Source organism: Manis javanica, chromosome 3 (assembly GCF_040802235.1).
Source record: "Manis javanica isolate MJ-LG chromosome 3, MJ_LKY, whole genome shotgun sequence".
Classification (NCBI taxonomy): domain Eukaryota; kingdom Metazoa; phylum Chordata; class Mammalia; order Pholidota; family Manidae; genus Manis; species Manis javanica.
Genome location: NC_133158.1, coordinates 204,698,325 through 204,712,498, shown reverse-complemented (window position 1 = coordinate 204,712,498; position 14,174 = coordinate 204,698,325). Strand labels below are relative to the sequence as shown.

Genomic DNA, 14,174 nt, shown 5'->3' with positions numbered 1-14,174 from the left:
TTGTGAACCAGCAGGAGGTCATGCAGAAGGTCACTGTGGCACACTCCATACAAGGTTCTGTGGCTCCTTTCCTCTTTCCTCTCCAGTCCTTCCCTCTTCCTTTCTCCTTCGGGACTCTCCAAGATCTCTGGGATTGTTTATTTTCACCCCAGTACTCCTGGGCAGTAGAGATTTGTTTCCCAGGAATGAAAATGCACCCCTTCCCCTTGTTCCTCCCGAAGGCAGAGAGGCCTGGCAGGGCTGGATGGGTAGGAAGGCCTTGAATTTGGGAGGAGGATGGATCACAGCCAAGCATCTGTGATGCTCTCTCCAAACTGAACACAAGCAAGTCTAGACATTTAAAAAGAACTAGTTTAGCTTCAAGTGCATCTGGGGATAATCTTGAACTTCAAAGCTCTTCTGTATATGCCTGGGTGGGGAGCAGGGGATCCGGGTCCATGACCAGAAATGTACCCAGAGGACTGGGGCCACCACCCTTGCTCACCCTGTCCTCTGCCCCTGCATCAGCTCCTCCCCTTCCGTCCCCTCAGTCCCCAGGGCTGAGCACAGTGCTTGTGCATCAACAGGCCCTCCAGGTGGCTGCTGCGGGGAGCAAAGGACCTGAAACCTTGTTGTTGTCAACTGCCTGCAGGGAAGAGGAGACAAGGACCTGATTTCTCTAGGCTTCTCTCCCCCGGTCCTGGGCATTCACTTTACCCTCCAGGGCAGGGCCCGTGCACCTTCCCGCCTCACCCACCGTGTGCTGCAACATGCAAATCATAGAGTTTGGGTCGAGGTCCAAATCCCACCTTGGTTACTGGGCAGTTGAATGACAAAAGCCACGTCTTCCAACCTCCTTGAGTCAATTCCTCATTTTCCTCCTTTTGTTCCAGGAGATGTAGATACAGTCTTTGCTCTCACTGAGCTTATATTCTGGTGGAAACATATACAGTCAATGAATTAAAAATAAGATTATGATGCATTAAAGCATGTCTCAGAAAATAAATAGACTGGAATAACAGAGTAATGAAAGAGATGGACTTCTCCAAAATAACCAGAGAAAGCCATCTTGTGGAGGTGATCTTTGAATTAAGAGCTGAAGGACAAGAAAGTGTGATCTGTGGGAAAAGCTAAGGGAAGGGAATTGTCAGCAGTGGCAGCAGCAGGTGAGAAAGGCTCGGTGTGTTCAACCAGGAGAGGCGAGTGTGGCGCGGTCGTGGATGTAAGGAAAGAATGGAGTGAGATGGGCTCAGAGCAGCAGGCCGGAGCCAGGGCCTGCTGGAGCCTCAGTCAAGGACAAAGAGAAGCCTTGAGGGGTTTTCTTCAGGGAGCATGACAACTGAGACCCTCAGATGCTTAGGATGAACAGATTGGGGTAGGCCACATTTGGAGGCTGCGTACAGGTCCAGGTGAGAGATGATGGTGATAGAGCAGGAGAGGTGCAAACAGATTCATGTAGCACGTCTCCCTGACATTGTCCCCCAACCGTGGTGTATGCACCTTGAGGGCAGCACCCTCGTCTTGTCCTGGTATTGTTCACCCACACATCTGCGGAGCACCTGTGTACCCAGCGTTACCCTTGATTTCTGTTAGTGTGCTCCGTCTTCATTCTGGTCCCATGAAATAGTTACTATTTCCATTTTGTATGCAAAGAAACCCAGAGAGATTCCTTTTCAAATCTGTCTGATGCCCCAGCCACCTGTCTTACCTCTGTACCACTGTATGTATAGATGCTGATAACTGTGAATCAGTGGGCTAAGGCTAAGTCCCCGGATGTCCAAGAGGTACAATGTGCAAGTACAGGAGAGTCTTTGGGCCAAAAATAGCTTCTTTCATACAGACACCAGTTGAATGTTCTGCCCCATTGGACCTGAAGGCCTCAGATAAGAGATGAATGACCTGGGAATGAAAAACACATTTTGCTCTAGTCAGCTGTTAGATCAGCAGAGGAACGCACGCTCCTGGGCGGTGTGCCACTGGGGAGTGGGAGGTAAGAAAGTTGCATTTGGGAGGGTGAGGAAAACGAGGGGAGGTGGGGAAGAGAGTATGGGGGTGATGAGTGCTGGAGAGAACTAGGAGGGTGGTGCAAGTAACAGATACCAGCGAGGGTACCTGCCCGCCCCGTGGCAGGCGTTGAATACCTGTGCCAGACTCCTTAGCTTATGGAGGTGTCTTGTAGGCTTCTCCTACTGATCCTATGAGGTGGGCCTGACTGTTTCCTTGATTCTAGGGGGTCATCAATCTAATAAAAGCTTTTCATAGAAAAACAGACATTACACTTTCACAGTGATGTTTGTTACACTTTTATTACTGGAAGATAGAATGTATTTTTGCATAATGTAAGCACTTCCCTCTTCAGGATAACAATGCAGGCTTGAATCAAAGCCTTAGAGGCGGAGGAGGCTTCCAGCCGGCTTCAGCTGTGCCCCCGCAGCTCTCTGTAACCCACCCAGGACTTCCTCCACACGCTTAGGGTTGACAGTGTAATTTAGGGCACAATTAAGAATGCAGGGTTCCTTCTGCATTTCCTACTTTATTAAACTTGTAGTTTTTTTCCCCATCTTTTGACTGACTGACACTCAGTGCTTGACAACCGCACAGCCTTCCCTAGCTTTGAGCCATTCTGCTTAGATTTGCCTAAATCTGCAGTGTACCTGCACTGACAGCCTCGTGTATTCTGTCTGGTGACTGGCGAGGTCATGGTTCTTGTTTTCAGCATTGGTTCTGAGATTCATTCCTATTGTTAAAAAAAAGTTCAAGTGTGTCTTAGAATTAGTTTGTGAAGCTGAGAGTGAAGTTGCTGAAGAGGTTACATCACCTGTCCCAACTGCCAGGTGGCATCACTGGGAACCCAAAGCGAGCCTGTCACGTACTCCTCACCGTTCAGGGCACAATTATTCCCCTCCTCCTTCTCTTGAACCCTCTCCAAGCAGGCCTCCTTGCACCACGCCACCCGACCTGCTCTTGTCAAGGTCACAGATGACCGCCCTCCACATGGCCCGTTCTCAGTCACCAACGGTCCTTCCTAAGGACACCTGCCCTCTCTTGGCTTTCCTGGGTCCCCTGCATCCGCCAGAGCCAGCTCAGTTCCTCTCCCCTACTCCTTGCCCACCTGCCCTTCATGAGCTTGTCCCCAGACTCCTCCTGTCTTCTTGTCTTCGCTTCCTCAGTGACCAGCTGGCTTTCAGACACAAATGACGCTCACGTGGAGACCTGCTCCCCCCTCTACTGCCTACACGCAGCACTCCTGGGCTGCTAATAAGCTTTGCAAACTCAAAGTCTTAACCCACACTGCAGTTTTCCCCTCCTGCCTCATCCTACACTGGCTCCTTTGTGATTTTTTGCATCTCAATAAAGGGTGACTTACTTCTAGTTGCACAGATAAAAATATTGGCATCATCCTTGACTCTTTTCTCTCTCACTCCTGTGTGCAATCCTTTAGCAAATTATCTGCTTGACCTTAAAATGACATCTAAAATTTAGTCCACAGCTACCACCCTGGCCCAGCCATGTTAGCCACTCACCTAATGTAACTGACCCACCTCTTTCTCCCAGGCCCTTCAACAGCCGCTTCCCCACCCAGCAGCCAGACTGACACTCCAGAGCCTAAGTCAGATCAAGTTGTCAGCTGCTTAAAGCCATCCAGGGGCTCCATACCTCAGAGAGGCCAAGCCCTTATGGGCAGCCGGGCCTACTGTCACCTGGTGCCCACTAGATCTCTGACCTCTGCTTCTCCTGTGTTCCCGGGTGCTGACACTCTCCAGCCACCCGGGAGCCCCTGCTGTTCCCAGGTATGCCGTGAGCATCCACTGCAGGTGCTCAGGGCTTTGCGCCGGGGGCTTCCTCTGAGCTGCTCTCTTTTCCAGACTCCTACATGGCTTGCTCCCTCACTTCCTTGAGTTTTCTGCAAGCGATACCCCCAAGAGAGGCCTCCCTTGTACTGCCTGGATAAAAACACCTCCCCGAATTCTATCCCACTCAGTCTGCTTGACCTGCCCCACAGTGCACACATCCCTTGGGACGGCAGACGCTGCCTCGTCCAGGGCCCGTGCATGCCGCACTGACCCAAGCCCCGTGGGAGCAGGGACACAACCACTCAGTCACCACTGTGTCTTAGCACAGCCCATCCCAAAGCAGCTCTCTGAGAACGACTGCTGAGTTAGCAGACAAAGGAGGAATGAGTGGAGAGCCCAGTACCGGAGGTAAGGCTGAGCTGTCAGGGAAACAGGCGCCCCTACTGCCCAGACCCAGGAGTCGGAACATCCCCCCTAAGGCACACCTGGAACGGTCAGCAATGACAGCCCCAGGCTGACGTACTGGCCTCATATCCCCACAGGTCTGCGGCTCTCGTGGGCACGGTGAGGCTCTTGCTATGACCGCAGTCTCTTTGAGGAGCCAGGACCGTCCCTTGCCACAGCAGCCGCGCCTCCCTCCCACTCCGCCCTGCCCGCCCTCGGCCCCGAGCCACCATGGGCAGCGTCAGCAGCCTCATCTCAGGCCACAGCTTCCACAGCAAGCACTGCCGGGCTTCGCAGTACAAGCTGCGCAAGTCCTCCCACCTCAAGAAGCTCAATCGGTATTCAGATGGGCTGCTGAGGTTCGGCTTCTCCCAGGACTCGGGTCGTGGCAAGTCCAGTTCCAAAATGGGAAAAAGTGAAGACTTCTTCTACATCAAGGTCAGCCAGAAGGCCCGGGGCTCCCACCATCCAGACTACACTGCACTGTCCAGCGGGGACATAGGGAGCCCAGCGGGGGTGGACTTTGGCCCTCCCACCCCACCCAAGCTCATGCCCTTCTCCAATCAGCTAGAAATGGTAAGCAGGGGTCTCAGGCAAGAGTGGGTGGGTTGGAAAGGCAGGAGAGAGCAAAATGGGGCTGGAGAGCGTGGGAGGCATGTGGTGTGATCTAAACTTTAGATCTCCAAGAAGCCAGAGCAGCGGCGGTGGGGGTGGAAGTACCCAGCCACTCCACAGAGGTCAAAGGTTAGAGGAGGAAATGGATACATTGACCATTCCCTAATCCACACGTGCTGGACAAGCCCTTAAGCAAAGAGCAAAGAGGAAATTGAAGCCTTTGAGAACCCCCCTGGGATGTAACCGGGTGGTCAGAGCAGGACCAGCAGCATCTCAGGTGCATGGGAAGGAGAGGGAGCTCTATCGCCGTCTGGAAGAGCACCGGGGATCCCACTGGGAGAAAGCTAGCAGCTTCCCTCACTGGCAGATGCTTGGAGGTGGGCCTCCCCCTCACATACTGGCCTGGTGGTGCGGCAGCCCCTCGCTCAGGCCGGGCGTGCAAGCAACTTTGGCCTGACGGGCTTTGAGTTGGTTGCCATCCTTAATTTAGCAGAGATGAGGGCGTAAGAGTCCTGCGTACTCAGGAACACAGCCCGTGTGCCAGCTCAAGCTCTCAGGTATCCCACCCGGGGACACTGGAAAAAATTTCATATTCAGTCCCCTGCCCTGTCAGGGAAATGGACCCATGACTTTGATAGAGTAGGAAGCGGTCTCTGTATGTCTGCTTAGAGCTTTAAGCTTCCAAGTGAAATGGCTTGTAAATTGTAAAGTCCTCTACCAATAAAAATGGCAATTTTGAGAAAAGGATTCTCATTTCAAGGGATCCTCCCAACCCTTCAAGGAGGCCATGGTGAGTATTCTTGCTCCTGGCTGACTGGAAGGACAGTGCAGGAGAAGAGGGGTAGGCTTCTTCAGGGGCACACTCATCCAGCCTCATATCCTCGGTGATGCCGTGCAGACCCAGAGCAGAGCCCTGGCCCAGAAATCACAGCCCATGCACCTAAAATCACAGTTCATCATCTTAGGAGAACTGGGACTGCCTATTGACTGCACAGCAGTTCATAACAGAAAGGGCCTCATGATCATTAAGGACATCCCCCAGCACAGGGGAATTTCTCCTACTTAATAGGGATCTAGCTCATCCATCTATGGCCACAGACCAAGAAGGGCAACACAAGTCTACCTGATTCCCTGGGTAAGGGAGGGAAGGATGGGGGGAATGCGGACAGGGACATGGGGTGAGTGTGGTCATCTTCCTCCTCAGGGCTCAGAGAAGGGTGCAGCGAGGCCCACAGCATTCAAGCCGGTGCTGCCACGCTCAGGAGCCATCCTCCACTCCTCTCCGGAGAGCGCTGGCCACCAGCTGCACCCTGCCCCGCCAGACAAGCCCAGGGAGCAGGAGCTGAAGCCCAGCCTGTGCTCTGGGGCCCTGTCGGACTCCGGCCGGAACTCCATGTCCAGCCTGCCCACGCACAGCACCACCAGCAGCTACCAGCTCGACCCACTGGTCACACCCATGGGGCCCACCAGCCGTTTCGGGGGCTCAGCCCACAACATCACCCAGGGCCTCATCCCCCAGGACAGCAACATGATGAGCCTGAAGGCCCTGTCCTTCTCGGACGGGGGCAGCAAACTGGCCCACTCCAGCCAGGCAGACAAAGGCCCCTCGTGCGTCCGCTCCCCGATCTCCACGGACGAGTGCTCCATCCAGGAGTTGGAGCAACAGCTGCTGGCGAGGGAGGGCGAGCTGCAGAAGCTGCGGCGCAGCTTTGAGGAGAAGGAGCTGCCTCCCAGCCAGGCCCACGAGGGGCCGTGGCGCGGCAAGGAGGAGCCGGAGGGCCCGGAGCTCAAGGGTGGCGGCAAGCTGAAGCCGGCCTCGCAGAAGGGCCAGCGCCCACAGCAGCTGCTGCACCTGCAAGTGCTGCAGCTCCAGCAGGAGAAGCGGCAGCTCCGGCAGGAGCTTGAGAGCCTCATGAAGGAGCAGGACCTGCTGGAGACCAAGCTCAGGTCCTATGAGAAGGAAAAGACCAGTTTTGCCCCTGCACTGGAGGAGACCCAGTGGGAGGTAAGGCTGGTGGTGTGGGTGTATGTGGGCTCAGGCGTGTGGCCCTGGTGTCCCTCTCCTCCTCCAGGTCTGGTCCACACACTGCACCAGGAGCTGGGCCAGCGTGCCAGCTCTGGGACCTCAGGAGGGGTCTCCCTGGTAAGCCCTGTTGGGGTGCACTCAGTCTGGTCTTCCTGCTGCCTCCCCACCTCAGTGTGCGGCCCCCAGAATTGAATTCACCAGCCAAGTTGCTGACGGGAATCTGGAACCCAGAGAACCAGGCCTGGCTGGCCTATCACAGGGCCAGCCCACTTCTTTGCTCACAGGAGGCTCAAGTGATGCATAAGCCACACCTGAGTTCGTGGTGGGCCGGGAGCCTGCCTGAGAGTCCAGAATCAATCTGTCACTTTTGAGGGAAGGGACACCACCACTAGTAGGAGTGACTCCATGGGTGACAGATTTTGGGGGCTGAATGGGCCACTCCTCACAGAAATGTCAGTGGGGCTTCTGTTTGTGGGGCTGAGATGGAAATGTGGGAGACGAAGAAAAGGACACTCACATGCACACACACTCAGACTCACCTGGGAAGGGGGCTCTGGACCTGGCCTTGCTTGAGAACCAGCCTCACTCCCATATGCTACTTGCTGGAAAGTAGCTTTTCTCACCTGAGAGGCCCCAGAGGTGGTGCTGGGGTAGACACGGTGAGCTGAGAAGGGGTCAAGGGGTTCCTGTGCCCTGTTCGATCAGTGTCACCCAGGTGGGGGTGACACCCCAGCCGTGTGCGTGCTCGGGAGCTTCCTGCGCTCATCCTGGAGTCGAGGGTGACAGTGCTGTCGGGAGCAGAGGGAAGGACTCCCTCTCCAGGACTGTACAGGTGAGAAAGGAGTCGTCACGTGGGTGCGGCTCCCGAAGGGGAAGGGACGTGGCCAGTTGCCCTTCGCATCTGTATGGGCACGGCAGCTGGCACCCCTGCTCTGTTTCTCTTCCAGGGCTTGGAGCCACTGGGCATCCTACAGATATAAACAGGTGCTGGCATTAGGTACCCCTCCTTGTTTGTCCAGTCAGAACTAAGCAAGACTCTCCTGTGACCATGTCCCAGGCTGCCAGTCAGGCTGTATATTAAAACAAAAAAATAAAATAAATGTTTATAGTAACACATAAATATACTACAACATATCCATGAGAATAACAATAATTTGTTGCCTGTTTATTAAGGGCTGGGCTCTAGGTTCTTCCATCAGGTCTTCACACCTCTCTGAAGCACATGTGGTTACTAACCCTCAGCGGACAGGGACTAAGGCACAGAGAAGTTATAATCACGAACAGCTAGTTAAATGGCTGGCCCACGTCACCCCACAGTAAGTGTCAGAGCCAGGATTTGAGCCTAACAGTTTGGCTGTACAGTTTACATTTTGAATCCCCACCCCACACTGCTACTCTGCGAATGCAGCCAGGCTCACGTGGGCCCCGGGGGCAGGGCCAGGACTCAAAGCCAGCCGCGGGCTCCAGTCGTGACTCTGTGACACAGACACAGACTTAGCTTTGGGAAATCCTAACCGTGCCCTGAGGGAGGGGCTGAGCAGCGTTCATAGGTGAGCCCAGAGGTGCTAGAGGGAGAGGAGGGGACCAGGGAGGGTGCCTCCAGGTCTCATTTTCCCAGGCCCTATTCAGTCGAGGCCTAGGCCTGGCTTCATTCTGGCCAGTTTTCCCACAGGACAGCAGGAAACGCTGTGATGGGCCTTGGTCTTCTTTTGAGCCACCCACAACTCCAAACAGCCAAGCCCTGGGGACCATGGTTCTGAGTGAGTGCCTTTGGTGACAGGGCCCGCGAGTGGAAGCAGGGAGCACAAAACACCAGCTGGTGCAATCAGTGAGCCAGACGCTGAGGAGCAGCCAGGAGTGTGTGGAGAGAGCCTTCACCCAGGAGGGGAGGAGAGCTGAGTGCATGCAGGGAGAGGTCACAGGGTCTGGGCATAAGCATGGGTGTTGCAATGGACACGGATATTGGTGTCACTGATGTTAAACTGGATGATGGCACTACCAGCAGCGGGCAGATTAAACCACTGACCAATTCACACCTTGAATTTGGATAAGGCACAGCCGTGGGTCTGGGTAGCTTGAGATTCAGACCCTGAATGAGGCCTGAGGCGGGCATGTGGACAGTCCCAGCCAGGCTGCACAAGGAGAGGAGCCACAGAGGGACTTGGCCTTCCCGGGCCAGGCAGGCACCGTGGCAGGAAGTGGGCCAGGAGCTCTCACCTCTCGGCTCTCTCTTTTCCCACCTGCCCTCTGCAGGTGTGCCAGAAGTCGGGTGAGATCTCTCTCCTGAAGCAGCAGCTCAAGGAGGCCCAGACGGAGATCAACGCCAAGGCCAGTGAGATCCTGAGCCTGAAGGCGCAGCTGAAGGACGCTCGTGGCAGGCTGGAGGGCGCGGAGCTCAGGACGCGGGACCTGGAGGGCGCTCTGCGCACCAAGGGCCTGGAGCTGGAGGTCTGTGAGAACGAGCTGCAGCGCAAGAAGAATGAGTCGGAGCTCCTGCGCGAGAAGGTGAACCTGCTGGAGCAGGAGCTGCGCGAGCTGCGGGCTCTGCGGGCCCAGGCCGCCCTGCAGCGGGACGGGCTGGCCCTGGGGCCTGGCCTCGCAGAGGACATCCCCGTGCTGCAGCGGGAGCTGGAGCGGCTGCGCGCTGAGCTGCACGAGGAGCGGCAGGGCCACGACCAGATGTCCTCAGGCTTCCAGCACGAGAGGCTGGTGTGGAAGGAGGAGAAGGAGAAGGTGATCCAGTACCAGAAGCAGCTGCAACAGAGCTACCTGGCCATGTTCCAGCGGAACCAGCGCCTGGAGAAGGCCCTGCAGCAGCTGGCCCGGGGGGAGGGCGCCGCGGAGCCCTTAGAGGTGGACCTGCAGGGGGCCGACATCCCCTACGAGGACATCATAGCCACTGAAATCTGAGGGGCCCGCGGCGAGCGGGAGAGCAGAGACCTGGTGTTGGAAGTCGGGGGGCTGAGCCCCTCCATAGCCCCTGCTTAGCACCAACCTGGGGCCATGCAGGAGGGGCAGCTCCCTGGCTTCCCTCCCCTGCCCACCTCCCAGAGCTTCCCCCATCACTGGAGCCTGCTAGACCTCTAGCCTTCCTGAGAACTGGGTCCAGGACCTCCATCGTCTGGCTAAGGGCTCCCTAAACTTTGGCCTGTGTTCAGAATACTTAGAGACCCTCTCCCAGGGATGATGGGCGACTGCTGTGAAGGCTGAGGCCACTCCAGAAGCTGCTTTCCGCCTCTCCCCTTGGCCCCTTTCCTCCCCCAGGCACACTGGGATGCCTTGGGAATAGAAAGAAGCCACTTGTGACCACAAGTCCTGGAAATGGACCCTGTCCTGACCTGAGCTGCTTTCCTCTGGCCACGGAGTTCCAGGGCTGAGTTGGGGGTGGAGAGTCTGCCTTGGCAGCATCAGAGCCCCCCCAACCCAACCTGGGCAAACCACAGAAGTGGGGGATGGCCAGGGCTGCCCAGAGTGACTAGCCTCAGCGGGACCCAGAGGGTGCAGGGGAGAGAACCTGCGTCCTCCTGGCCACACTCTGCTGGGCCCCGCTGGCCAGACGTGAGCAGTCTCTGGGTGGCTGGTGGCCTCTGACCTCAGCAACCACTCCTAAGACCATAGACATGGGGCCCTGGGCTGGTGCCAGGGAGAGAAGATTGGAGGCCCCCTGATAGTGAGGGCGTGGCTTTCCAGCTGTCCCAGGGAGAGCCTCAGGGGCTTTTTTCTTTCCTTGGGGACCTCCAGGTTTGGTTTTCCCCATCTGGTTCAAGTTGGCTAGCAGCTTCTCTGAGCTTCTTTCCTTCCCAAGAGGCAAGCCCTTGCTGCATGCAGAAGAGCCCACACCCACTGAGACAGTGCAGAGGTGATGGGCGTGTAGATCAGTTCAGGTCCCATGCCCGATTCCAGTGGAAGTCCTTAGAGGTTGGCAGGGTCTGCAGGGGACCCATGGGCCAGAGCCCCAGGCAGGAGAGTGAGCCCCAGGGCTGCCACGTGCCTCCAGCTATAAAGAATCCAAGATCCAGGGAGCTGCAGCTCTTGGGGACTGGGCCAGCGCCCTGGGGGAGGCTGGGCTTCTCTCTCCAGGATGTGCAGAGCTGGGGGAGTAGAGAAACGGCGGAGTGTCCCAGTTGCTTGGTTCAAGAAATTTACTTTTTTTCTTCTTTCATCTTTTTTTCCTTGTCTTTTCAGAAGCAAGCCAGATCTAGCAGGCAGCCAGGCTGTTGCATGTTCTATTTCTGCCTCTAGCCACAGCTGCTGTTCTTAGGACAGCCAGCCCTCACTGGGCTCCTGAGCCCCGTGCCTGCCTGCTGAGCGGGTTCAAGGAGGTGGGAGAAAATAGAACATAGAACGTCTGTGTCCCTCACAGCCTGAGACCAATGTCCCAGCCCAGTTCTGCCTCCCTGGCAGCCAGCCCCGGTAGTGCCCGAGGTGCAAGTGGGGGGCTGTTTCTCTTCTTGTGGCCCCGCCTCCCCCCTAGGGTCTGCCACATGCCCTCCGGTAGCCTGGGCTGAGGGCAGGCCCTTCCCTGCAGGGGGTTCTGCCTTCCAGTGCCCAGGGTCATGCTGTGTCTGCCCTGCTGCCTCCACCTGAGAAGGGCTTTTCTGGAATGTCTCTTAGTCATGAGCCAGATTTACCCTGGAATCTGGGCCAAGGGACCCTCACCAGGTACAGCACATACCCTCAAGTCAAAGATGCCCCGTTCTTTGTGCCACAGCCCTCAGCCCCTCCATTTCCGCCAGCCTGTGCCTTGTCTGAGTCCTTCCCAGTGGCACTTCTCCCCAGGCTGGAGATAACCCCCACCCTCAAAGAGCAGCCCAAACCCCAGTGCTCTGCCCTCAAGTCCTCACCTGAGAAGAGGGGGTGCTAAGCCCTGGGGAGGGGGCGCAGGGGCAAGACCTGGGTTACCTCGGTGTGAGCATGACCGGGCCCTACAGCCTGCACCCCTACCCCAGGCCAAGTTGTAGATTCCGTCGGAGCTGCTGCAGGCCATGACCCCAGGGCGGCCACGGCGGTGCCAGAAAGCAGTGGTGTCCTGTAGCATAGTGACCTTGCTGCCAGGCGGCTTTCTTCCCTTCCTGTGGGGAAACGTCCTTAACTATTCCTGGACTGTGCCAAACCCAGACTCCCCGGAGGGAGGCTCTGAAGAGCAGAGGCTGTGCAGGGACTGGGGAGGTGGTGACACTGGCCTTGGACAGCAGCCTGGCCCAGGTCCAGCACAAGCTGCTGCCCTTCCTGCTGACACTCCCGCTGCCATGCCTGCTCGCTCCATCAGACTGACGGGCTCTGCTCCCCAGAGGATGCCTGGCCTGAAAACGCTCTGGCCACCTGCAGACAGGGCAGCATGCTGCACTGCCTCACCAGGGAGGGGACTCTGCCTCTGGGCCTTACACTGAGCAGACTCTCACAGGGCACCCGCCGTGGCTGTGTCCTCATTCAGGGAACTCCTGCCAGGTGCGCTCAGCCGCCGGGGCACTGGGCTCTATGGGTGCTGCCCCTCTCCTGAGACGTGCACACTGAGCCTCTGCCCCTGGGTCCTGCTCTTGTCCCAGCCCAGCCTGGGCCACGTTTGGGGTGAGAGGGATGCCCAGGGGCAAGCCAGCCGGTGCTCTTGGAGCAGCAGGAGGGAGGGGGCTCCCCCTGCGGACCCAGAGTTCTCCTGAGCCAAGCCGCCCCAGCAGGAGGCCCCGCATCCTGTCCAAACCCACAGTCCCTCGCCTCTTGTGTGCTCCGTCTTGAGCTGCATCTGCTGGCAGAGCTGGAGCCCCAGCTGAGGCTGCCTTCGGATGGACTGGCATTAGGTAGAATGTGTACATAGTTATTTTTCTCTTGGTTGTTCCTTGTTTTTTTGGTTTGCTTTGCTTTTGACAGCTTCATTTTATTTTATTTTTGATGCCCCTTTTTAGCCATGTAAACTATTTCTGGTAATTTTATGATTTTATTTATGAATAAAGAATGCCATTTCTCATGCCCTCCACAGCCACTTTTGTCTACCCGAGCTATGCCTTCCCCTCCCATGGCGTGGCGACTCCTGGGGCCTCTCCACTGGGAACAAGAACCAGCAGGGGTGGTGGGGGCCTTGAGGAGGGCGGCAGGGCTGCTGGGAAAGCATGGGCCTTGGCATCAGCTAGGCTTCCAGCAGGCCCCTGCCACTCAGCCAGCCTGTGACCTGATCTGTGAGTGGCCCTGGGCTGACCCTGAGGAGGGGAAGTGAGCCCCGGGGACATGGTCCTCTGCAAAAGGGGAGGGTCATCTCCAAAGGAGAGTGCCCCCTGCCCCAACCTCCAGCGCTACCAGCCACTCCTCTAGCTGCTCACTTAACCGACCAACTCCTGGCTCATCGAATAGGGCCTCTTTGGCAGGAAACCAGAGTGGCTATTGTTGCCAGGGCCTTCCAGCTGGCAAGGTGCAGTCACCAGAGTGGCCATCTGTGCCACCTTCTCGGTGCCAGCCTGGCACGTTCACCTAGACAAGCATTTCCTACTGCTCTGGGCTCAGACCCCCCAGGCTCCGGTGGCAGGAGACAGAGGGCTCGGTAAGGAGAGAACTGAGAACATGAGGCAGGGGCCTATGGGACACGGGACGTGACAAGGCCTCTGGGCTGGGAAAGCTCAGGGCACCCCGGAAGGGGGCAGGCTGCAAGAGTGGGACAGGAGCGGGAGGAGGAAAGATAAGAACCGAGTCCCAGGTCAGGTGTCCCACCAGCCCAGGACCCCTGCCTGTCTGGGAGGGGACAGGAGCAGCACCAGAGGCCAGAGAGGCCGAAGGGCCAGGGCACGGGCGCATCCGCAGGCTAAGAAAGACCAGGCAGCGAAGAAGTGAGCAAGGCCCCAGCACCGGGGCAGAGGGGCGTGTCAAGCCTGGGGCAACCCTCCCTGTTCTTTCTTCTGGGCCTTGCCCAGGGGTGCGAGGCCATTGCGCTGGTGATGCCACTGAACTATGGCCCCACTCATGGAGTCCGGGCAGGCCCTGGGGCTCCCTTCAATCAAAGTCGGCAGGACTGATGCTCCCCCAGTTCCAGCCTAAGCTCAGGGGCAGCCCAAGTTTGACAGCTTCCACTTCTATACTCCCGGGGGCCCTGAGTGGCATGTACAAAGCCCCTTTCGTCTTCTGGGGAGACCCCACGGAGCAGGTTGTCCCAGCGGCGCTCCCGCTCTTGCAGCCCAGGTGGGGACCAGGATCCAGCTATTCCTGCATTCTGTCCTTCCAGAATCCTGACCTCAGAATCATGGGCAGTTAAGTGGCAGTGTTTTTAAGCCACTAAATTCAGGGTGACTTATTATGTGGTGTAAAAATAGGTAACCGAAACGCCCTTCAGCAAT

At 57.0% G+C, this 14,174-nt stretch overlaps 1 protein-coding gene and 1 long non-coding RNA gene across 5 annotated transcripts in view; one reads left to right on the top strand and one right to left on the bottom strand.

Annotated features, from left to right (window-relative positions):
• The window catches only part of LZTS1 (leucine zipper tumor suppressor 1), a 45,672-nt gene extending 32,852 nt beyond the window's left edge, over nucleotides 1–12,820 (top strand). For 2 of the 4 annotated variants that reach the window (XM_073232638.1, XM_073232641.1), the window contains exons 2-4: nucleotides 4,316–4,793; nucleotides 6,037–6,837; nucleotides 9,112–12,820. In XM_073232638.1, coding sequence (XP_073088739.1) covers nucleotides 4,449–4,793; nucleotides 6,037–6,837; nucleotides 9,112–9,768 — 1,803 coding nt within the window. In that variant the 5' untranslated portion in view covers nucleotides 4,316–4,448 and the 3' untranslated portion in view covers nucleotides 9,769–12,820. Of the gene's footprint in view, nucleotides 1–3,982; nucleotides 4,182–4,315; nucleotides 4,794–6,036; nucleotides 6,838–9,111 lie in introns of all 4 variants that reach the window. The other 2 variants (XM_073232640.1, XM_073232642.1) reach the window with 2 other exon arrangements.
• On the bottom strand, nucleotides 58–1,813 carry LOC118973584 (uncharacterized). The gene is made up of 3 exons (XR_005063003.2): nucleotides 1,688–1,813; nucleotides 789–912; nucleotides 58–330 (listed from the first exon to the last, which is right to left on the bottom strand). It is a non-coding gene; the product is annotated as an uncharacterized lncRNA (long non-coding RNA).
• Nucleotides 12,821–14,174: the final 1,354 nt, after the last annotated feature.